The sequence below is a fragment of the Acomys minous genome, assembly GCF_964271855.1.
Source record: "Acomys minous genome assembly, chromosome: 8".
Taxonomy (NCBI): Eukaryota; Metazoa; Chordata; class Mammalia; order Rodentia; family Muridae; genus Acomys; species Acomys minous.
The window spans coordinates 44491881-44517576 of NC_140489.1; the positions used below are offsets into that span (position 1 = coordinate 44491881).

The following is a 25696-nucleotide window of genomic DNA, read 5'->3' on the forward strand; positions in this document are numbered from 1 at the left end:
GCCCGCACACAATGTTCCAGGTTTGAGTTTAACCAGATGTGTTGTTAGCTCAGATAAACATCTACCCTCGGGGTCCAAGAAAGACAGGAACCAAGGACTGTACCATGTGATTAAGTCTGAGCTTACCCCAGATCTGCCTATGCAATTTGCTGATGTTCAAATGTTTGAAACAACCAATCATGTGTGGCCGCGCCAAAACTTCCCACTCCCCCCGACCTTTGCCCATATAAACCCCTAACCCCTGGGCTTCTGGGTTGACCCCTCTGTCTCCTGCGTGAGATATGTGTCGACCCGGAGCTCCGCCAATAAACTGCCTCATGTGTTTACAGCAAGACGGTCGTTTGTGTGTCTTTGGGTGCGCGCCATCCCGAGGCTTGAGTGAGGGTCACCCTTCGGGGGTGTTTCAAAAGCAGTTACAGTCTTTACCAAATGATCACAAGAACAGTCTTCAAGGCTACTTCAAAGAGTTCTACTTCTGAGCAGGGCGTAGTGGCACACACCTTTAACCCCAGCACTCAGGAGGCAGAGACTGGTGGATCTCTGTGAGTTTGAGGTCAGCCAAGGCTACACAGAGAAACCCTGTCTAGAAAAACAAAAAACAAAACAAAACAAAAAAAATTTGGATCAGCAAGCAGCAGGAAGAGAGAGAGAGAGAGAGATGGGCAGGGGCGGGCGGGGGGGCGGGGGGCACACTAGGCCTGGCATCTGAGACCTCAAAGCCCACACCCTAGTAACACATCTCCTCCAATAAGGCCATCCCTCCTACTCCCCATGAGCCAATGGGGGCCATTGTCACTCAAACCATCACAAACTGTAAACCTAAAATAAGTTGTGGGTTGGAGAGGTGGCTCAGAAGTCAGGAGCACTGGCTGCTGTGCTTCCAGAATTCCAGAGGTCCTGAGTTCAATTCCCAGCAACCACATGGTGGCTCACAACCATCTGTAACGGAATCTGATTCCCTCTTCTGGTGTGCATGAAAACAGAGTACTCATATACATAAAAATAAAGCCTTATGTAAGTTGCTCTCGTCTTCATGTTTTATCCTATCAATAGAAAAATTAACTCTGTTAAGGAAGGAGATGCAGAATTAGTATTCATTTTGTGTTGTGCTAAAAAGTGCGCCTCACTGGTAGCAGTGGGCTTAGGAGGCATTCAAGAGGAACAGGATCTCTGTCGGACAAAGTCATCCATTACATGGACTGAGAAACAAGGAGCTTCAAATTTCATCATAGGAAGCGCAGGCCCCCTCCATCTAGAATTAAACTGCACCAAGCTTTTAGGCAAGTTGCAGCCCCAGTTAACAGTGACCAGTGGGTGGGCACTGAAGGAGAGAAACCTGTTCTTTAGGATCCCAAGTGTGGGATCGGAACGGTCTAGTGAGAGAACAGGTGATATTAATTCACTAGAAGAGCAACCACCTCGTGCAGGAGCTTAATTGCTACCAGATGAAAAAGATCCCGTGAACAGACTATGGGAGGAGATATATAAATGAGCCCAGAACTGGCGGCGGGGCGGATTGGAGACTCGGGATAGATTTGGCTATTCATTGCTGCCCTTCAATACGCCCCTAGAGAACACTGCTTTCTCGAGGGAAGGCTTCAGAGCTCCAGCTCCTGCTGAGGCTCTGGGGTCTGGTTACCCCCGGTTCCAGTGGAAGAAATCCTGTGGCTCCTGACCGGAGAATCGTTCCTCAGGACTGATATCCTTAAGGTTTTGTTGTTGTGACAATTAATCCTCATTTCCTACTGTTTTGGTTAATCAGGTTATAATTGACGTAGGCTTGGTCAATAAGTTGTTAATAAAATATTTTGATTAAGAAAATTGAGTCTACAGGGCACCTCCCCATCATGATGCTGTCAACACTGCTGTGGATTATGGGAAAGAATCAAGACCTTCAGGTTTTGTAACTACTGGAGTAAATAATACAGAAATAAGTCAGGCAGTTTCCCAAACATCCCTGCTGAGAGTTTTAAATGGTAACTTTGTTATTGTTTTTACATTGTATTTATTTTAAAGTTGGCTGAGGAAGGAATGTGATAATGTGTGTATATGTAGGGGAATCTGTTTTCTTTTCCACCAGGTGGATCCCAAGGATCAAACTCAGATTGTCAGTCAGGCGTGGTGGCCCATGCCTTTAATCTCACCACTCAGGAGGCAGAGGCAGGCGGATCACTGTGAGTTCGAAGCCAGCCTGGTCTACATAGCAAGTCCAGGACAGCCAGGGCTACACAGAGAAACCCTGTCACCAAAAACAAACAAACAAACAAAACTCAGATTGTCAGGCTTAATGACAAGAACCCTTCTCCTGAAGCTACCTCATCCACCTGAGTCTAACTTTAAAATACCACAGGGACCACAGCTCTAACACAAAGACAAACATGCAGGCTGCTTTATTTAAATCTACAAGGAGCTGTAGCCATGCCTTTTGTTCTTTATTTTTTTTGTCTATTATTGTTATTATTATTTTCATCACTATTACTATTATTGCACATTGGTATTCAATGGTTACAACCTAACACTATATTTATTTTAATTTATCCTATTATAAGATTATTTCTTAAAATTATTCCTTGTGTCTCACCACATTCTTAATATAAAATCTATCTATAATTCAAAAGATCACATCTACCTATCATCTATCTATCTATTCATTCAAAAAACCACACTCCAAAAGCACACTATGAAAACTAACATGGTTATTATTAGAATATAGGCAGCTCCACTAGCCTGCCTCCATGGTCCCAGCAACCTCTGACATCATCATGTGGGCCAGGTGTGTGCTGGATAACAAGGACCCTCCTGTCACTGAGCCCTCTCTTACCCTTGGTCTTGTTGTCTCTCTCTCTCTCTCTCTCTCTCTCTCTCTCTCTCTCTCTCTCTCTTCCTCTCCCCTATTCTCTCTCTCTTTCCTGTCTCTCCCCCCTCCCCCACATTCTCTTAGTTTCTCTCCCCATGTCTCTGTCTCCTTCTTTCTCTGCCCTCATGGCTCTGTCCCCTTCTCTCTCCCCACCTGTCCACATGTTCAATCGTCCTCTACCTCTTCTTCGGGCCCTAATTCCTTTCCCCTTCCCCTCTTCCCAAATAAAGTTCCCTATAGCAGATAAGCTGCAGAGTAGCCTTTATCAACTATTATAACAGCCATGGCTTTCCTCTCACTCCCTCTTTCTGAGACCAATGAGCATAACCTAACCATCCTACTTAAATCTTTTGTTTTCATCTTGAAAAATCTGTGTCTTTTAGGATATGTAACAATTTCAAGCTATGACACAGGGATTCCAGCTAGCGTCTGTGACTGAGAACCCAATGCCTCTCCAACCAACACGTACAACAGCAAAAGCATCTTCCTGCTACTCCTAGGCAGGGACTGTGTCCATCATTGCCATAGAAACAGCGAGAGAAACTTGAGCATTACCCTCTGCTCTCCTGAAAGATGTGTTGGATGGCAACACTTGGTGTCTTAGATAGGGTTCCTGTTACTGCGAAGAGACACCATGACCACGGCATCTCTTACAAAGCCCAGCATTTAACTGGGGCTGGCTTACAGTTCAGAGGTTTAGTCCATTATCATCATGACGGGAAGCCTGGAGGCACTCACTCAGGCAGACGTGGTGCTGGAGAAGGAGCTGAGAGTTCTTACATCTTGATCTTCAGGCAGCAGCAGGAGACGGTGAGCAACAGTGGGTGGAGCTTGAGTGTTGAAGCTCTCAAAGCCCACCTCCACCGTGACGCCCTTCCTCTAAGAAGGCCACGCGTCCTAATAGTGCCACTGTTGAGTCTATGGGGGCCATTCCAGCTATTTAAACCACCACCCTTGGGGAAGACTCAGAGGATGGAGACCAGGACTCTGAGTAGGAAGGTTCCCAAGATTATCACCCGGAAGACTGCAGCGCTGGGAGGTTGATCAAGGGTGTCTGGGCCAGAGGCAGAATATCGGGGAGAAAGAGTCAAGCGAAGGGAATGCTCCAAGGCCCTTATAAAACAGTCCAGATTCCTTGGACACTGCCAGCCCTGGAGCCCTTGCCCTTCCTCACAGGGAAATTTCTGCTTCAATAAATACTTATTCTCACCTCTCCCGACTCTCTCTATTTGCCTCTGTTAAGTCTTCATCTGGGCACCTGGCCAATACCACAGACACTCCCCTCACAGGCACACTGAGAGATCCCAACAAAATGTTTAAGAGTTGTGGAAACCAAAGTCCATTTTTTTTTCCCTTGGAGGGCTGGGAGTTTTAAGTGCTTTTTCTCGTGGCCCGGTATGTTTCCATTTTCTTGTTTTGGATTGGTCAGTTTGGATTAAAAAAAAAAATATTGGGGTGGGGTCGGGGGAGTCAAGGCACCTGATGGTGGAGCCTGAAAGGCCCACAGCTTGAGGTAAATAAGCACAGGACTGACCTTGAATATATCTCATGCCAGCTGGACCAGCGGCATGGAAGGGAAGTGGGCAGGGCAGTTTTGCTGGTGAAGAAAAAGCTCATCAGGCCTTTGTCTTAGGGTGGAGGAGAAGCTGGAAGTTTTCTGTCTTTATTATTTATCCATGGCTTTCTTTCCTATTTGCCCATCAGGGTCTGTGAAGCTTTTAGTCTCTCACTATGCCCCCAAATTAGCTGGTAGTCCACCGTACACAGAACCAACCAACCAACAGTAAGTAGCAAGGATTTCATCAATAGACTCAATAAGATGCATTGTCCTAAACACATAAAAACACAGTTTTTGTGTGTTGGGGGCACAGCAAGTTCTCTCTATGTAGCCCTGCCTGACCTGGAACTTGCTATGTGGATCAGGCTGGCCTGAAACTCACAGACATCCACCTGCCTCTGCCTCTCAAGTGCTGAGATGAAAGGTGTGTGCCCCATTCCTGACTAAGAAATTATTAAGAGTCTTCATGATTTATGGTACCTTAAAAACAGACATTAACTGTTCCTTTATGACATATGTGCCTATGGTTTTACATAGATATGTAAGGTCCACAATTAAAAAAGAAATCTGAAGAGCCTGTTTATTCTATTGCTAAATCCAGGAAGTAAAACTAAGCTATTACACACCTGCCTAACACGAATATATAAATACCTCTGACAGTCACTAGCATGTTTTCAGGAAAGAGGTCTACTAAAAGTCCGTAAGCCAAACCAAGTTATTCCCTGAACACACATGTCCCTTCTGAGACCTTTACAGCTTTAACACCAGTCTAAAGATTCTGGGACACATTCTAACATAGCTTAAACCCCTGCCCCCACCTGCAACAAACAAGCAAAAACAAACAAGAAAAGCCCCCCAAAGTTCTAAAACATAAAATCTGTTGGTTTCTTCTCAAACACACCTGGTGCCCTTTTAACTTTGCATAACTTAAAAGTGAGCAGTGGACCTCTGCTGGAGTCTGATGCTTGGCTACCCCTGGCCACGCACCCCTCCATTACTGCGTCCAGCCAAACTGGAAGTTCAGAGTGAAAACATTATCACCAAAACCTGCCTGCAAAGTCATGCTTCCAACAAGCATTGAAAATAAATGGCCTGTAAAATGTAGATTTGGACACATACACAGTTTTTAAAGAGGGAAAACCAGACAGGTAAAGGACAGAGGGAGAAGACTTTAATGGTGTGTAAGAACGTAGCCTCTTGATTACTCAATGAGGACAGCTCTCACTTACGCATTCATAGTTATGAAGATTATTCTCTGCCTCTGTCTGGGCTGATGCCTCCCTTTGAAAAGCCCAAAAAATAACCCGTCTCTAATTTCAAACCCTGAGTCTCCAGGGCTTTTATTATGAAGGGAGGATCATTATTTTCACTAAGGGTCTCTCCTTCTGATTTCATACCCTGAATCTCCAGTGCTTTTGTTATGAAGGGAGGATCCTTAGTCTCACTAAGGGTCTTTTCAAACACTCAACAAGAAGCACCACTTCTAAAGGGCAGAGTTCCACTTGTGATTTATCGGCACGCCCGAGTTTTCTTTATGTTTAGGTGTGCTTCCTTGCTTTCCTTTTGGCACTGTTGAAACAATCACACCCAGGACTTAGATCCTCATATGCTTGTCTTTTAATCTAGTCCATCATTTTGACTCCTCTTAAAATTTCTATTTTATATATATTTCTAATTTATACACCACATTCTTGGTATATTGCTCTATGTAACTATTGGTACATCTTGGGTATATATTTTCTTAATAGTCCAAGCCATCTCTCTTAAGAGCTAAAGTGATGTAAACACCTGTATTACAGGCTTGATGGCCTTTGGCACTCTGACTTCAGCACCAACCCTCTGTGTTGACGCCTTGACACTAGGGACAGTGCCCTGTCAGTCTGTGAGACTCTGCCTTTTGCTTAAATGGTATAGTAACGTTGTAACCTCTGTCACCTCCTGATACAGAGGCTGTTGCTATTTTTTGTTGTTGTTGTTAATCTAAGAGAAGGAAAGTTTTTTTTTTTGAATGCTTAGCTTTCATAACAGGTCTTGACTTAAAAGTGGGGTTAGTCATTCCAGCATGTAGAGAAATCTATGTTTCACTCTTACTGCCTCCAACTGGACTCTCAGCCAGCGGAAGGAGAGGCTCCTGTAGTACACTTTTCTGTAACAGGTAGGTTGCTTTTTTCTGGATTACTCTGGGCTAATTTGTTATTAATAACTGAACAGTTGGTGCTGCAGTTAACCAGGGACCATCCTCAGTGGTACCCTGGACTCCGGGAGGGAGATTACAATCCAGGGAAACCCTTGCATCTTGATCATACCCAAAGCCAACTCCTTCCTTCCACTATTCTGTCACTTTCTGTGGCTTGTGGGTTGGCTTTTATAACCCACCGGGTCCGCTTAGCACCACTTTCTGGAATGGTGACTAATCTCATTGAGTTGACCTTGTACAGCCCTTATGTAAGAGGTGCCGTGAGTTCAAGAGTTCATCGTGTAGGGTCGGGTGGTAGTGGCGCACGCCTTTAATCCCAGCACTCAGGAGGCAGAGGCGGGTGGATTGCTGTGAGTTCGAGGCCAGCCTGGTCTACGTCCAGGACGGTCAAGGCTACACAGAGAAACCCTGTCTAAAAACAAAACAAAACAACAAAACAAAACTAACCCACAACCCCCCACACACCAAAAAAAAAAAAAAAAAAAAAAAAAAAAGATTTCATCATCTCTACAAGACACATTGTCCAGAAGATAGACCAAAAAAAAAAAAAAAAAAAAAAAAAAAAGAAAGTCTATTCGCAATGCATTTATTTCCCTGAATAACCTATGTTTTGCTTGTTTTATCTAGTTAATAAAACATCTCCGGTGGTGTGGGGGCTGCTGGGAGCAATGAAGCATTGGGCGAGCCCTGGGTTCCCTTCCTTCAGAGGCAAGAATGAAGAGAGGGAAGGGCTCTGGCTTCTAAAATCTGCATGTTTGTCTTCCAACAGCACACAAGCAAAGCCCTGAAACAAGCAAAGCCCTGAAACAAGCAAAGCCCTGAAACAAGCAAAGCCCTGAAACAAGCAAAGCCCTGAAACAAGCAAAGCCCTGAAACAAGCAAAGCCCTGAAACAAGCAAAGCCCTGAAAGGCATTCACTTGCAAGAAAACTCTTTTTTTTTTCTTTTAACTTCTTTTTCTCTATTTATTTTTGTGTATTTGAGTGCTCTGTTCGCATGCACTCCTGTATTACAGAAGCGGGCATCAGATTCCAATGTAGATGGCTGTGAGCCACCATGTGGTTGCTGGGAATTGAACTCAGGACCTCTGGAAGAGCAGACAGTGCACTTCACCACTGAGCCATCTCTCCAGCCCCACAAACAACTCCTAAAGAGATCTCTTCTTAAACTGTCCATCATTGAGCCAGTGGGAGTATTCTTTTTCTTTTTAACGTAAGCTAAAATTTAATTATTTGAGGCAAGCTTTTTATCTTCATCGGGTAAGAAACAGTTTAAAATATTTTTTTCTCATAATATTTCATTATTTTTGTGGCTCTAGCAATGCACCAAAGTGAAAATTATATATGAAAATGTCAAAGTAACTTTACTACTTCAACAAAATGAACAACAACAACAACATGACATAAGAAGGAAGGTGAGATTTCAGTGATATATCTTAACAAACTCAGTTTTTACTAAAGATTGACTCAAAGGCTCAAAGTTGGCATCTCATGGGCATGATGGAAAACAAAAACAAAAGCAAAACCCAAGAGTTGATAGAACTTATAAAAAGCATGTAAGCATATTACAATGTAGAAACAGCCTGGGGAGGTTCTTACCTACATGATTTTCCCATCAGAATCTGTAGTTTCACCTTGTCTAGTGTATAATAATAGTCTTTCAATAAAATATCTACAAACAGCTTATGTAAAGATACGCGACACAGCATAAGGGCTCTACACAGGGAACGGCGAAAGGGGAGTCACGTGGTTTTGATGGAAGATGAAAGCGAAAGCAGAGCCTTGTACACATTATCAAATCAGTGCTCACGGTCACAAGTGTCCAGTAATCACATCCCATTTTTTAGACATGTATTAAATGACATTCTGTTATTCTAGGAATATGTTGTCTGTTGTCTCCATTAAATACAGGAAAATGATAGAAATAATGGAAGGTAGGTTGCATGGTGAGTGAGAATAGTCATGGAGAAATAGATTAGAGTTGGGTGTGGCTAGAGGGCATACACAGATAAAATCTGGTTCGGTAACAGGTTAGCAAGCTGGACATGCATATTTTTGTCCAGAAGTGAGAAATTTAGGTTGAAAGTATTACTGAGTATGTGGTCCAGTTGTTAACCACAGCACACATCACAGTAGAGATGGGGGTCATGAAATCTCGATGTTATTTCAATATACGCATGGCTTACACACACAGTGGGTCTACCAAAGGCGTGGGATGGGCCATGAGTTTAGAAAGTGAGTTGACCATGGAATAGCCACAACATGGCAAGGTAATAATATGTCCTTCCAGAACATAGTGGCTTGCTCTGAGACGAGATGACGCATCACTGAAGCTGAAAGCACTGGAAGCTGGAGACTGGGCTGACTGTGCAGACACAAGCATGCTCTCCCAGGTAGAATAGAATGTTGCCGCTCTGTGGCTTACTTTGAAATGCATAGCTGTGGTCAGATGCCAGGTGCATTGGCTCAATCTGGGTGATCCTTGAGCTAATTGGATGGTGTTTACACCATCAGAAAAATACAGTTGCTGTTCATGTTTATGCTCCTTTTCAAACATGAAATTGCATAGCTGTGATTTATTCAGAAAATATCAATCAATTAACCACTGTATCCCTGGTATTGAATATATAAAAAGAAAAAAACAAATCAGAGTCTTTTTTTTTTCATTCTTAAGTACTTACGTCATTCATGGTTTTTTTTTTGTTTTTTTTGTTTTTTTTTATTCCCATTGCAACATTTCATTAGACATCCGGCCAGTGTCGGTGCTCGCTTGGAGCCATCATCCCTAGGTGGGAAGACAATGCAGCTCTGAACCAAGACTTAGTTTGTACCTGGGGCACCAGGTACACCCATTCTTCCCCAGCCCCGCCCATATCCTGGGCGGAGCCAGAATCTAGGGCGGAGCCAGAATCTAGGGCGTTATATAGCCGCGCAGCCAGCCAGCTCCCAGAGCTGTTGTTTATTGCCTTCTACCAGCTTCGATGGAAGGGAAGTTTTGGCTGCTGGCGTTGTCTGTGCTGCTGCTGTCAGCCTTGTGGCTGCTGAGCTTCCTGCGCACCGATAGTGACTTGAGACTGCTGTGGGCTCTGTGGCTGGGCAAGTGTCCAGGTGAGGACATTCTTTGATCTCCAGCTCCAAGTGGGAGTCCTGATTTCGCCTGGGTCGGTCTTCCTGGGCCACCTCCAGTTGTGGAAACCTCCTTGAGCCAACTTGAGCCACTCCCAGGCTTGAGGGTTAGGAACGAAGAGCACACAGGTAGACACTGGGTCCTAAGAACCCAGTCGAATTTTCCTGGTCTCTTATGACAGTACCTAAAGTTTCTTGGTGACCTTTGCTTGAAAGTGATAGCGCAGAAGACAATGTTTTCTATGATGAGTGGCTGAAGATTGGTTGGGGAAGTGGGGGAAATGACAGGACTGTTACTATCTTTTTGTTGTCTTGCTTCCCTGCAAAACTCATCCCTAAAGAGCACAATCTTACTCCTCCCACAGGGGAAGAGGATGTCCTCAGTCCTGATAAGATTTGATGAGCTGGGGTGGGTAGTGGGCTCCCCTCTTCTGAGGAATAGGGGAAGGGGGCCCGAGGAAGAGGGAGGGAGGGTGGGACTGGGAGGAATGAAAATCTTAGTCCTCAGTGTTACTTTTTTTTTTAGAACTGGCAGGCAATGCACAGAAAAATTTAGGTGAGCAGGTAGCTGTCCAAGGTGGGCTTTCTCTTTCAAATGAGAGCATTTGATATCGCTTTCTTGTTTGATAATAGAACCTTCTCTTGATTAATCGCTTCATTTAGGCAGCCAAAGGCTCATAGATATTTCATATTGGGTGGTTTTGTGTAAACTCAGACTTGGAGAAGGAAGCAGAATTAACCATTTTATTCTGCAATCCTACAAAAGCCATTCAACCCATCTAAAGGACAATCGTTGATTAACAGTTACAGGGTCACTAAAAATAAAATATATGACATTAGTTATATATAGTGCCACAAGTCATTTTAAAACAAGTCATAAAATGTTAATAGCGTTTAAATTTTAACTTCATTTAAAAAATTAGTCTTTCTTAAATTTAGATTGACAAAAGGTTAAACTCTAGCACATTTCTTTTTATGTATATGAAAATACAGTTCTGTGTACAGAATATAGGTGAATATACTATGTGTTCGTGGAGTTAAAATTTTTATAGGGCATGGCTTTAGGGGAAAATGGCTCAAGAGGCTTAGGATGGGACAAGGGTTGCAGAAAATAATATAAGGAACATAGAAATAGACACATTCCTGAAGCTGCATAGACTGGAAATATGGGCAAGCTCTATGAAGATTTTAAAAGGAAAAAAATGTTCCTTTTGGTAGATTCTGTATATTTTGTCTACATAAAAATTAGGAAGGGCAAAAATACAAAATTCCAGTGTACAAAACAATAAATGGTAAAAAGCACTGGTACCCAGTCTTCGTGAGTGTTTTCTCTCATGGCTAGCGCCATTCCTGACTCTCCTGAAGCCTTCCGGGAAGACTCTCTGCGTCCCCCATGCCTGGATCTCACATGGCAGGATTTACAGTTTGTTTTCAGTGATGAGTACAGTTGGCAGTTCTTCAGCGCCAACTATGTGCCCCTTTAAGGCTCTGAGAGTTTTTCAGCCTTAATTCATTTTCCCAACCGTCCTGCAGGGGGTGATTTCTTGTCTGCTCTGCAGCTGTGATAAAGTGAGGGCACCAAGCACATGCTCCTGGGCCAGGTGAGGGGACTGGAAGCTCAGCTTTGACAGGCTCCGGGAGGCTCAGCTCACACAACAGAACTTCTTCAAACTCCTTTGTTGAGCCAGTTTGAAATAAACACTGGATCCCATATTTTAACACCTTTAGACCCAAATTCAAATCTGAATATATGTGATATTTTGTTTGCTATTTTTGTCAAATCCCACATTATTAAAAAAAATATACTTATTTTTATTAATCCATTGAGAATTCCATGCATATAATATATTTTTTATTGTATCCATCTTTCCTTCCCCAGTGCCTCCTAGATCCTCCCTTCCTACCCCTAACTTGATGTTTGTTTTTTTCTTTGCCTTTTTTTGTTTGCTCACCCTGTCCCCTGCCAAAATTTACAAGGGCCAATTTGTGTTTCCCATGTACTCATGGATGTGGGGCCACCCATTCAAGTCTGGCTGACCTACCGTGGGCTTTACCTTTAAAGAAAAGTGACAGTCCCTTTCCCAGAAGCCATCAGCTGTCAACCGCACCTCAGGATAGTGGCACATGAGACTCTTACCCTCTCCTGGGTGTAATGCTGGGTTATCTTGTTGTCACAGCGCAGTCAACCCCAGCTGCTGTGAGCCCATGAGTGCAGAGGTCCCGCCACACAGAGAAAACAGTTTCTGTTGCACTGGGGATTGGACCCAGGATGTGGCGCATTCTAGGCAAGCATTCTACTCATGGAGCTACATCCCCGGTACCCCTGCAACTCTGACTTTCTTAAAGACAAGAAGTTCACACCGCTGTGGTCCAAGGTTCAGAAGGACACTGTTGATTGTTTTCCCCAGCACCACTGCCTGCCGTTGTGTGGCTGCCATACCATTTAGGCGGTCTTCATAGGGTTAGAGATGCTTAAGGACCGTGACTCACATGTCTACCCTGTACAATGCATTTCATGTGAACTACCACAGCCTCCTACTATGAGAGCACATACATGGGGAAACTTGCTTACAATAAGACATTATCTGACAGATAGCAGATATGACTGGCAAAAGGAAAAACATTACTTTTAAGCGTGGGATGATCATATCATACCATTGACCAGAATTTGGTAAATCTAGATCCTTACCAACAGACGCACCACAAAAAATTGGAACAATAGAATTGAAAACTGGAAGGGACCCAGTTACTTAATCTGAAGTAAGGAGTAAGAAAATTAAGCCCAGGCAATTTGCTTGTACATAGTAGCTTTACTTTTCTTTATCAAATACACAAAGAAATAGTCTTAGAATGAAACCACTGGAGTTAGAGTAAAGGCTGGAAAATTTACCAAGAAATCTGAAATATACAAAATAGAAAACATATTCATGCTTTTTAAGAAATATTAGATTTGAAAATTTAAGTTCCGCATAGTAGGTTATCATATTTAATGACATGGTTTAAAGTTTCTTTATGCTTTTTCTTGTTGTTGTTTTTGAGTCAGAGTCTTCCTGCATAGCTCTGACTGTTGTGGAACTCATTATGTAAGCCAGGCTGGCCTTGAACTCACAGAGATCCACCTGCTCCTGTTTTCTGAGTGCTGGGACTAAAGATGTGCGCCACTACACCGAGCTGTCCTATTTAGTCTTTATTCCTATTTGTTTCTCTTTGATGTGTGCGTATCATTATTCCATGTATATTCCTGCCAACCCAACCCAACCCCGCCCTTCCTCCACAGAACAGGCACTGACTGGCATGGTGGTGTGGGTGACTGGAGCTTCAAGTGGCATTGGCGAGGAGCTGGCTTTGCAGCTCTCTAAACTCGGAGTCTCTCTGGTGCTGTCAGCCCGAAGAGGGCAGGAGCTGGAGCGGGTGAAGAGAAGATGCCTGGGTGAGGAAACTCCCACCAACAGCCGTGCTTCCCAGATGTGAGAACCCAAACTCAAGTGCAGCTGTGGGAGTGAGGGAAGGTGGGAGCACTGTGCTGTGCAGTTCACGCTGGCTCCAGGGCGGCGTCAGGTGCACTGCCCGCCTCCTCTTCTGTTGCCTCTTAGGCAGCCATACTTGTTTGGTTTTTCCTTCTCCTCCTCCTCCTCCTCCTCCTCCTCCTCCTCCTCCTCTTCTTCCTTTTTCTTCTTCTTTTTCGAGACCAGGTTTCTCTGCCTTGGCTGTTCTGGATTTGGTACGTAGATGAGGCTGGCCTCAAACTCACAGAGATCACCTGCTTCTGCCTCTTGAGTGCTGGGATTATAGGCATCGGCTCCTGTGCCCAGCTTATTTTTTCTCATTTTTATTCATAAGTCTCTCTAACTTTTCTTCTAAGGCATTTTTCTTGTAAGGCTTGTATCTTGTCAATCCACTTTTTATATTTTCCTTTTCCCTGTATCTCTAAAGTTTTTTTTCTTTGAGAGAGTACAGAAACCCAGTGTGGGTATTAAGGATAAAATATGAATTACCAGGCTGCTAGTAATTATAATCGGAATTATATCAATCTCAGTTAAGTCTTTTATCTTTTCATTTTCTGCTTCTATTTTCAAGCCATCTACAGTAGCCCCATACAGGGTCTGCATGCCGTGTATTATGGCCTTTCCTATCCTTCTGTTTCTCCTTGAGGACTTCCCAGCTCACTCACCAAATCTGATAGCTTCCTAGTTTGTCTGCAGCTAGCATGGTTTCTTTGTTATATGGTGTGGTCATGTCACACCGAGGAGCGCCATTTTTTTTTTTAACAAAATCTCAAACATTTGATTTTCCAATAAAGACTCTGGAGCCAGATATTGGAGTGAAAGCCTGCTAGCTCAGAGAGGCAGAGAAAGCACCCAGCTGACCTTCCTTCTCAGTTGGTAGTCCCAAAAGAAGGGCGCTTCTTCCCCTCAAACTCTCTTCTACTTCCTGTGCATCTCCCTATCAGTCTCCTAACGTCCTCTTAACTCCTTATGTTTTGTGCACGTGTTTGTTTGTTTGTTTTTGTTTTTCCCTATGTTCACTTCTTGTCAACTGGTTGCTTGCTCTGCCTTTTGACCTAGGCTTAACTTTATTTAATCCCGTTTACAATTCTTAAGCAGAAAGCTGTTATGTATAATCTGGCAGATGGCCTCAGAACTTGTACCCGACCTAAATGAAACTCACCGAGCTAGCACTTTGGTAAAGTGCTTCTTGGCTGGTATGAAGTCCTGAGTTCAGTTGACAGACTTCTAAGTGAGCTGTGAGTTTGTTGTTGTTTGGTTTTGTTTTTGTTTTGTTTTGCTGAAGGATAATCTTGATTTATCTCGCCAGAGTTCTTTCTCAAGTTTACCTAGATCCACTCATCGCTCTTGGAAGGGGCAGGGACGGCTGGACCTGATGAGAGCAGGAAAGAGCTTGATTGGATTGTAGCATGACTTTCCCACTAACGTGCTGACATGTCTTTATTTAGAGAATGGCAACATAAAAGAAAAAGATATACTGGTTTTGCCCCTTGACCTGGCTGACAGAAGCTCTCATGCCAAGGCTACCAAAGCCGTTCTCCAGGAGTTTGGGAGAGTAAGTAGCAATTTTTGTTGATAGAATGTGCATTGTATCACTTTCCCCAGCTTGGCTGAAATTTTCAAAGAGATTCTTACCTGTGGTGAGTCATTCAAAGAGATTCAAGCCTCTGGAATGCATTGGTGGGTCAGGTCTATCGCTCAGATCTCTGGCTCTTGGACTTTAGGTCGTTAGCATCCTCCTTATACACTCTCAATTCCTATTATAGGCAAAAGAGCCAAAAATTCACCACAACTTTGATATTTACAAGCTTTGGTGTATTTTGCGAAATATTACTCAAACCGAATAGGTGAATTTTATTGATTTTTGTCTTCTTTTGTTGTTGTTGTTGTTTGTTTGCTTATGTTTTGTTTTGTTTCAAGACAGGGTCTCACTGTATAGCTCTGGCTGTCCGGGAAATACATGTAGACCAGACTAGCTTTGAACTCACAGAACTCTGCCTGCCTCTGCCTCCTAAGTGCTGAGATTAAAGGCTTGCATCACCACAATTGGTTTGATTTTTATCTTCCTTTTGTTGACTTTAGAAATGCAACATTGCCGTACTGATTCATCAAATTGACAACATAACCACCCATCACTAGGAATTCACGAGTCCAGTCATAGACCGTCTCTAAGGAATCTTCTTTCTGATTTTGTTTAACTAGATTGACATTCTGGTCAACAATGGCGGAATATGCCATTGTTCCTTTGCTGTAGAAACCAACATGGATGTCTTCAAGAAGGTAATGGAGGTGAACTACCTAGGGACCGTGTCCTTGATCAAGTGTACTATGCCTCACATGATGGAGAGAAAGCAAGGCAAGATTGTGGTCATGAATAGCATTGCGGGGATTATGCCTGTGCCACTTTGCAGCGGCTACACTGCCAGCAAACATGCTCTTCGGGTAAGCCTGCTTCAACCCAACTCTGTTGGCCTGGTCTGCGATGTGCATGAAGGATTTGTCCATCAGTGGGTGAGGTCAATGGAACCAGAGGGTAAATGTGGGGCTACGGAAAGGGAAGAACTTTAACAGTACAGCAACAGCAAATGAGCAAAATTATTTGAACTGTTCATCTTCATTACTTATTCAACAGTTTTGGTGTTTTTTTTTTTTTTAATTGTGTACCTGCATGATGTTGTACAATGAGATGAACCCTGGGGAGAAAAATCAGTTTCACTCTAGCAAGCATACATTGTCTTTTGCATTAGCCCTTTGCTACCTTTTTTCAAGGCAAACTGAGCCAACCCTTTCTTACCTGGTTTTATTCTATATCACATCTGCTGGGTGATTGGTCCTGGGTTGCGTATCCCTTCTAAGGAAACAAGTACTCTATTCATTCTGGTTTTCTGGAAAGAAGAAAAGCAAGGCAAAGCCTAGGAGAAAAGCCTGATCTCTTTTATCTAATGAGTAATAAGTATCAGAACAAATGAATTCTTAGGTTGATTTAAGAGTGAAACAAATTGGGGAGGTTGTGGTGCACGCCTTTAATCCCAGCACTTGGGAGACAGAGCCCATTGGATCTCTAAATTCAAGGCCAGCATCATCTATAGAGTTAGTTTCAGGACAGCCAGGGATACACAGAGAAACCATGTCGTGAAAAATAAAAAAAAACAAAGAGTGAAACAAAGCAATGGTAAGGCTGGTGATTATGAAAAGCATAAAATTTAACTCATCCCTCGAAGGTGAATCTCCCTCCCCCTTTTTTATTGAGTCAGTCTCTCGCATTTAGTGCATATTCGGCTCAAACTCTGTGTATCTGAGGGCTTAGACTCCTGGTCATCCTGCCTTTAGCTCCCATGTGCTGGTTGTACTGGTATAAGCTAACACACATGGCTTGCAAAAGATTTTAATAGAATATTTTATCACTGCAGTTGTATGATGCAGTGGTTCAGGTTGCCATAGAAATGAAAGGTGTGGTCCAATAGGACCCTCCTCTGCCATACAGAGCAGACAAGTGCAAAGTGATAAAGGGATACAGCTCAAATGCTTTCCTCAGACTTAGTAATGGCCTTTCAATCAACCTTCTGTAGAGACAATCCCATCTCAGACAGACAGACGCAGTCAAGATACATACCTCACCTGTTGGCCCTGAGGCTTATAAGACATGTAGAATACCATTTGTAAAAAACAGAAGAGCTGTCTCACCTGCCTTCCTAGGCTGTTTTAGTACTGGATTTAGTGGGCTAGCAAAACGTGCTCATCTGATGGGCCTGTGAGATGGTGTAGCCAATAAAAACACCTGCCCTGCAGTGGAAGATGAGAACCAGCTACCCAAATGTGCTCTCTAACCTCCATATGAGGTCTCTCTCTCTCTCTCTCTCTCTCTCTCTCTCTCTCTCTCTCTCTCTCTCTCCTTACACACACACACACACACACACACACTTGCAAAATGGTAATTCTAGTTTTAGAAAATGTGGCTGATTGAGGCTTTTTTTTTTTTTAAAGTTGAGCAGTACTTTTGTAGTTGAACACTGAGGTCAGGAGGCTCTTTGTAAAAAGAACATTTACCTTTTTCAATTTCTAGTACGTTTTAAAGTGAATTTATTACTGAAGCTAATACACTGTACTTGATGTGATTTTACACAAAGAGAGAGTTTAGTGTTTCTGCATTGGCTGCTTGGTGTCTGTTTCTTTTGCCACAGAGCACCAGAGACAACAGGAATGGGAACTCTCCATACCTTCACCAGGCATTTTGTTTTGGTCCAGCCCTGGGTGAGGCACCATTAGACTCCGACTGGACTGCAGAAGCCTTTACCATTCCTGAGCTGTATGGTGGAGCTAGGAGTGAGGGTGGGGAGGATGCCACATTTATTGGCAGCAAACCATTCTTTTTTTAAAAAATTTTTTATTAATTTATTCTTGTTACATCTCAATGGTTATCCCATCCCTTGTATCCTCCCATTCTTCCCTCCCTCTCATTTTTCCCTTATTCCCCTCCCCTATGACTGTTCCTGAGGGGGATTTCCTCCCCCTGTATATGCTCATAGGGTATCAAGTCTCTTCTTGGTAACCTGCTATCCTTCCTCTGATTGCCACCAGGTCTCCCCCTCCAGGGGACATGATCAAATATGAGGCACCAGAGTTCGTGTGAAAGTCATACCCCACTCTCCACTCAACTGTGGAGAATGTTCTGTCCATTGGCTAGATCTGGGTAGGGGCTTAAAGTTTGCCGCCTGTATTGTCCTTGGCTGGTGCCTTAGTTTGAGTGGGACCCCTGGGCCCAAATCTGCCTATCATAATGTTCTACTTGTAGGTTTCTAGGACCCTCTGGATCCTTCTACTTTGGCAGCAAACCTTTCAATGTTGCTAAGTCAGATAAGGATGTACCTTTGGTAAAGAGAAATAGAATGGGCTAGATGTTTATGTCCAATATAGTTAAGAATGATTTCTGCTTGCTTCAGCTAAAACTTCCTTTCCTTTCACCTAGAAAAACAGACGCTTGCAAACCCTTATGAAAACAAATACACTACAGAAACCACTCAAAAACCTTATCAGCTTCTGTAAACATGCTTAACTACATCTTTGTTTTTTGTTTTGTTTTGTTTTTGTTTTTAGGTTTTCAGAGACAGGGTTTCTCTGTGTAGCCTTGGCTGGCCTAGACTTGCTTTGTAGACCAGGCTGCCCTGGAACTCACAGAGGTCCACCTGCCTCTACCTCCCAAGTGCTGGGAATAAAAGCAGGCACCACCATACTAGGTTGCTTAACTACATCTTAACTGCAACTTAACTATGGGAAAGCTGGCCCTGAATTTCCAAGGCCACTTGCAGAAGACCACACAGACCACAACTCGAATCCAACAACACTGCCACAGTTAAAGTAACCAGTGCTGAAAAAGCTATCAGTTCTGTGTGAATCTGCCCTCTCCTGCCCACCGCCCTCCTCCATGCCCACTGCGCCCCCCCCCCCCCGCCAGCAGATCACTAGCTGGGCTGCTTTCCCAAACACCTTGGGTAAATGATTTGTGCATTTCATTAGCTGGCCTTCTCTTAAAACATCATGGTCTGGGAATAGTTCCTATTTTAGAAACAGATGAGGAAAAAACATATTTCTGTTTATTCACTCTTGGTTTACAACTCTCCAGTATCTTTAAGTCTGGAAGTTTGAACTATTCTTTTTAAAAACATGTTTGTTTGTTTGTTTTTTATCAAGTTCTTCCCCACCCCCCTTTTTAGAATTTTGAACATGCACACAATGAATTCTCATCGTATGCAGTCCCTGTAATTTCCCTAAAGTAATTCCCATCCTCCACAACTTCCTTTTCCTTTAATAACTCACTGAGTCTGTTTTATGATTCACAGAGAAACTTCTCTAATGAGGTCCAAGAGCTGTACCAATGTATGGATACGTGTGTGTATATATTTGTGTTTGTGTGTGTGTGTGTGTGTGTGTGTGTGTGTGTGTGTATGTGTAAATACATATAATATAATATCATGTGGGTGCTGGGAATCCAACCAGGATCCTCTGGAAGAGTGGCCAGAGATCTTAACTACTGAGCCGTCTCTCCAGCCCTAGAGATACAAATTTAGAGGACAATTCGGTACTATGTCCATAGAGCAGAAATAATACTAGGTTCCGGGAAAAAAAAAAAGAAAAAAAAAAAGAAATAATACTAGGTTCATTCCTGATCTAGCATCATACAGAATATTTACTTCACATAAATTAATTCACCAGTATAAAATGGTAATACAAATTGAAAAATGAATTGATCTGTGGTAGCTATTATAAAGTTTCGTTCCTCTTTTTTTTTTTTTTTTTACTTCTTCTTCTTCTTCTTCTTTTTAAAATCTACTCAGGGAATGAAGAAACACCCCTTCACTGCTACCAGGGACCCTCTGTAAAGCATAGATGGGAGTAGGGAAGGGAAGGCTGGTATGAGGAGGGTATACATGGGTCTTCAGGGATAAATCCGGCTCCGCTTGGTGCTTGTCTGCCACAGAAGCGCTGAAGGCAGAAGCTGCTGTTAGCATCTACCGAACCCCTGGGATCTGCAAGGTCTGAGAGTACCTGCTCTGGTTGCCTCTGTGCTTATGGCTGTTTGCCTTCCGTGGCCTGTGTGCACACCCCATGTCCTTTACTCAAGTATTGTAGAACAGTTCCTCAGATCATGAGACTATGAAAGGAGGCCTGTGTTTAATTTAATTTTATTTTTTTCCTTCTTTTCTATCTTTTATTGCCTATTAGGGTTTTTTACATACACTCCAAACTGAACTTTTTAACTATCCAGGCATAACAGTGTCTACCATTTGCCCAGGACCTGTGCATTCGAATATTTACCAGAATTGTTTTACTGGAGAAATCACTAAGGTAAACATTTTTAGCTGGGAAATGGTTGGGATGTTTTACTATTTATTCCATACTGCTGATTTGTATCTATCCAGGTTTCTGTCAGAAGTGGTTATGAATTAGCCACATAAGCCCTCGTGTTATGAGTCACGTTAAGTGTAACGTGTGGCTTCCAGTCTTCATGAGGCTAATGGAATCATGACAGGATCAGCTCTAAGTTGGCCACCCTGTCCACTGTTGGGCCATAACTCTGTAGCTGCTCATAAAGTCCCTTTTATCTTCTTCTACCTCTTCACCACAGATGGGTAGTGGGACTTCATTTTTGTGGGATTTTCATGTGGTTCTTGAGGTGATAGCAATCCTTAGGCACTGTAGTAAAGAGATGAGGAACGCTGGTCTTTCAGCTAGCCAGCACAATGTCAGTTGGTCCATGTAGGATCCCTGTGAGTCCTGGTGGAATATCATGGACACATATGACATCTACTGTCACCTGTAGAAAATTGTAAGGCTCCACACTACATGAGTCCCATTGGCAAACAGCTTTTGGCTCCTACTTAACATAACATTTCTGTAAAATAGCTTGATAAGTCTTTAACATCCTTTTCATTTTGAACTTTTTTAGACTATGGTGAATAACACAAGTAACTTACCCCAAATGGCAACAAGCCGCTGTGCCCAGCTAATACTAGTCTCCATGGCCAATGATTTGAAGGAAGTCTGGATAGCTTGTCAGCCTGTTTTGTTTGGAATATATATGTGGCAGTATACGCCGATCTTGGACTGGATAATTTCAAGGAAGACATGGAAGAACATTATTAAAAGCTTTAAGACTGATACGGTAAGAGTGACTAACTTGTTTTCTAGTTGCATGTGTTCCTCTTGCATGAAAATACAAAGTCTTCAAACACTTTAGGATAGTTTTTTGTTAATTTCCAGACGCAGCACACAGTATAGATACCAAAAACAAAACAAAACAAAACAAAACAAAACAAAAAAACCCAAAAAAACCCACATCAGAAGTTTTCTACCATCCCATGTAACTGACAGTTTACCATAAATTACCACTGGTCTAAGGGTTCCAGAAGTTTTACATGTCAAGCAAAGGCTGCCATGTTTTCTTCTGCATTTACTACTCGACAGTAGAAATACCAGAGAACTTCGCCTCTGTTCCCTCTCATCATCTCCTACCCAGCTTTCCCATATTAGCTCAGGAGTCACTTCCTTGAAGGGAGGTCTTCCTTTCTCAGCCACTTCCCCCAGGGACAGGTGCCCCTCAGCCCCTGAGTTTTCCACTTTCAAAACAACCCACTACACTAAGATGATGCACACATACTGCAGCCTGTAGTTCCTCTGTCTCAAGCCCGGAGCAGCACTCTGCTCATCCCAGATGTGTGGAGGACAAGGCTGATTACCCATTCTTTCCTAATCTCTCCTACAACACTGAGGGGGAAATACTAATTGTTTCCTTAAATATATACATAAGAAAGGCTGTTACGTATTATTTTCATTGTTGAAATTGTTTCTTCTGTATGCTTTGTTACAGCATTAAAAAAAAAAGATTTGTTTTTACTTATGTATTTGTGTGTATCTGTTACATGTTTATGGGTGCCTGTGAAGGCCAGAACCCCTGGGGATGGTTGTGAATCTCCTGAGGTGGGTGCTAGGATTCAAACTCAGGTTCTGTTGAAGAAGAGCAAGTGCTCTTAACTGTTAAGCTATGTTGTCAGCACTTGTTACTAAAAAAATGTAGTTATTACATCTTTTTACTCCCAAGGAGTCTTGTAGGCTTAGAATAAAAAAAAACTGCTTTATTTAGGGTTCTTAAACATGTTCACCTCCCTTTCAACCCACTGACCAAAGGTGGGAGAGAACGGAGGTTAATAGGGGTAGGGAAACACCAAACAGCAGCCCGAATCAGTATCAGTCTGGCCCAGTCCAGCAGAAACAGCAAAACTCCACCAAACAGGTGAGTAAGTGAACTCACCTGGAGCATTTCTCTCTGCAAAGCCAGGTGTCAAAAAATGAAGACCAGTGAAGCAATGCAAACCATCGCAAGGTGTAGCAACACAAACGCACTGTCTCACTGCCTGTGGGCTTCTATTCATCGCCTCTGAGGGTGTACGGGGCCGGGGGGCATTTGCAGCTGGCAAAAACCACGCTTCTCACAGGACACAACATTGCGTGCCTTCTCACGGACAGCTTCCAGCAAAACATCGTGTGCCCTCTCACATGTCTGTTTTCTGTTAACAAAGGTCATGAGGCTGTCTCCAGTGGTGGAAAAACTGTCCCACATTCCATGCTTGGGTCCCAAAACAAAAAACATTCACACGACACAACTGAGTCTTCAAAGAAACTAGAAACTTCCACTTCAGAGACTGGGACTAAATGCCTCTTGGGAGGCAGAGACAGTTAGATCTCTGAATCTGAAGCCAGCCTGATCTGGGTAGACCAGCCTGCTATACAATGAGTTTTGAGTTCTCGGATAGCCAGGGCTACACAATAGAGAAAATATGTCTGAAACAACAAATAAACAGACAAACAACAAATCTAGCCAAGCAGCCAAACAACAAAACTCGGATAAAAATCACTATAGAAGAGGACTATACTTTATAGATTATGTAATCTACCAGTAAGTAAACAGTCTTCTCTGTTTCTTAGGCAGCTAATTACCTCTATCTTTCTATGTTGTAGTGAGAATGAATTGGGTAAGGGAACGCCAAGAGTAAACTTTAACAAAATGCTTAAGGACATTTACATGGTATCCTAAAATGTAGGGGTTGACATGTCACCAGGAGGGCCTGTTGCTGTCTACCAGGTTGAAATGTGGACCAGCTTCCCTTGTGTCCAGTCGCTCTCAAGCATTCCAGTAGATCTGAATCTTGGTCATGTGAGATGCTTTAGGCAGACTTCATGGAAAGCTGCCTGTATTTTATGCATAAGGTAAATGCTAAATAACATGATTTTAATGTTAGTATGATTTGATGGAGAATTTGATTATAGAATGATTTGATGTAAGTGGTTCTTCCCCCCACCCCCTCTCTTTCTCCCTGCCCCACCCCCAGCCCCCGACTCTCAGCATCCCTTAGTGGCCTCTAACTCTTTGTCTAAGGGTGGGAACTTATGGTTCTCCTCTTCCACTTTACCATGGGTACTGGTGTTGCCCTTGCTCAGGTAGAGTTTTCCCCCCAAATATATCAGTTCTAAAGTCTCTATATGATTGTGAATATTTAGAAGGACAGTCAGCGGGGATGTGATGGACTAGGCAGAAGAGTACCAATAAGAGAATGCATGAAATGCCATGCATACACACTAACCATTGGTATTTATGCCACATAGAAATTATATTAATGTTAAGCACACGGGTGATATTTGTGTGCCAATCTAGATTTTTTTTTTAGTGTGATTGTTAAAATTCAGTGTAAGCATTTGAGCACAATTTTAAATATTCTTAATGAGTATTTGTTAATGATGCAGATCACAGAACAGGACTACATTTCAAACACTGGGCTGAATAGGAGAGACTTTGACCTTTTTTTTTTTTTAAGGTTTATTTACTTATTTTATGTATATGTGTTTTCATGCACACCAGAAGAGGGAATCAGATTCCATTACAGATGGTTGTAAGCTACCACGTGGGCACTGGGAATTAAACTCAGGACCTCTGGAAGAGCAACCAGTGCTCTTAACTGCTGAGCTACCTCTTCAGGCCCAGACTTTGACATCTTATTGTTAATGTTTTACAGATGGCAGAATCCCTTTGAAGTCTGGAAGATTAAGGATGATGAAGGGAGCCCTAGCAGTTTCCCAGTCCAGAAAGGATGCTGGGAAGCGTAACTCCAGTGCTCTCCTCATGCACAGAAGACTGACTGAAGACCAAAGTACAATGTTATATTTGTTATCTTTCAAAAGAAGGTTGGCCAGGTAGCTCAGGCTGGCCAGGTAGCTCAGGCTGGCCTCTAACTCAGGGTCCTACTGCCACAGCCTCCTGAATGATAGCATTTTAGGCACAAGATCCTCTTTTGTGCTTCATTATAAATATTGCCATGAATATTGAAAAAGGGATAATATATACTACACAGTTGAATAAAATAACATTTAATTAAAATTTTTTTTTGTGTATCTGTTTATGTTGTAAACCTAAGGTCAATCTTAGTTGTTATTCCAAAATTACGATACACCTTGATTTTTTTTGTTTGTGTTGCTTTAAATTTTTAAAAAATTCTTCTCTCATACATTACATCCTGACCACAGTTTCCCCTTCCTCCCATCCTCCCATTGCCCCTGCCACCTTCCCTCCTCCTCAGATCTACTCCTTCTCTGTTTCCTTAAAAAAATAAAATAAAATAAAAATAAAAAGAGCAAGCTTCCCAGGGATATCAATCAAACATGCCATAATAAGTTCCAGTGTGACTAGACACAAACTTTCACATCAAGGCTGGACAAAGCAGCCCAGTAGGAAGAAGGGGGTCCCACGGGCAGGCAAAAGAGTCAGAGACACCCCTCACTCCCACTGGTATGAGTTGCCCAAGAACACCAAGCTACCCCTGTATGCAGAGGACCTAGGTCAGACCCATGCTGGCTTTTGGATTATCACTTCAGTCTCTGTGAATCCTCCTTAGATGATTTTGTGCACTGTTTTCTTGTGGTGCCCTCAATACCCCTGGCTCTTACAATCCTTCCTCGCCTTCTGTGGGGTTTCCCTAGCTCTGCCTAGTGTTTGGCTGTGGGTGTCTGCATCTGCTCCCATCAGTTGCTGAGTGACACCTCTTGTATGACGGACTAAGCTCTGGTTGACAAGTATAGCAGAATATCATTAGGAACCATTTATCCTGGGGTCTTGGGACTGTCCAGCCTCTGGTTCCTGGCCATCCAGGCAGTGTCAGGTGTGGGCTGCCCCTCACAGCACTGGGCCTCAAGTTGGATTAGTCATTGGCCACTCCCACAAGTTCTGTTCTACTATTACACCAGCAATCTTACAGGTAGGACAGGTTGTAGGTCAAGGTTTTGTGACTGGGTTGATGTTCCAATTCCACTGCTGGAAGCCTTGCCTGCTTATAGAATATACTGGGCTCAGGGTCCATGTCCCCCATTACTAGGCATCTTCACTAGGGTCACTCTCATAGATTCCAGAGTTACCATTGCACTAGGTTTCCACACTTCCCCACAAATGCTCCCCACCCCATTCCAGTTGTCTCTCCCAGTACTCTCTCCCTCCACCCCTGAGCCACACCTGATCCCTCCTGATACCATCTCCACCCGCCCCTAGTCCACCATTGAAATCTATTCTATTTCCTCTTCCCAGGGAGATTCATATATCACCCTTTGAGTCCTCCTTGTTAAATTAGCCTCTCTGTGGATTATAACTTGAGTATCCTTTACTTTACAAATAATATCTACTTATAAGTGTGTATAAACCGTGTTTATCTTCCTGGGTCTGGATGCATCCTTCAGGATGGATTTTTTTTTTCTATCCAAAACATACATTTGCCTGCAATTTTCATGATGTCATTATTTTTAACAGCTGAATAATATTCCATTGTGTAAACATACCACATTTTCTTTATCCATTCTTCAGTTGAGGGACATCTAGGTTGTTCCCAGTTTCTGGCTATTATAAAGCTTTTATAAACAT

General features: G+C 42.9%; 1 protein-coding gene across 1 annotated transcript; it reads left to right on the forward strand.

The window, feature by feature from the left end:
• Nucleotides 1-9565: 9565 nt before the first annotated feature.
• LOC311603000 (dehydrogenase/reductase SDR family member 7-like) lies at nt 9566-24158 on the forward strand. The gene is made up of 7 exons (XM_084791742.1): nt 9566-9718; nt 13014-13166; nt 14691-14797; nt 15445-15684; nt 19963-20085; nt 20687-20902; nt 23808-24158. The coding sequence occupies exons 1-7, from the start codon at nt 9592-9594 to the stop codon at nt 23823-23825; spliced, it is 984 nt and encodes a 327-aa protein (XP_084647868.1). The 5' UTR covers nt 9566-9591; the 3' UTR covers nt 23826-24158.
• Nucleotides 24159-25696: the final 1538 nt, after the last annotated feature.

Excerpts from the sequence above, each read along its gene's own strand:
- LOC311603000 (XM_084791742.1), top strand. The coding sequence starts at position 9,592 with ATGGAAGGGAAGTTTTGGCTGCTGGCGTTGTCTGTGCTGCTGCTGTCA. Across the intron at positions 9,719-13,013 it reads GTGGCTGGGCAAGTGTCCAG|AACAGGCACTGACTGGCATG; the intron begins GTGAGGACATTC and ends CTTCCTCCACAG. Across the intron at positions 15,685-19,962 it reads CCAGCAAACATGCTCTTCGG|GGTTTTTTACATACACTCCA; the intron begins GTAAGCCTGCTT and ends ATTGCCTATTAG.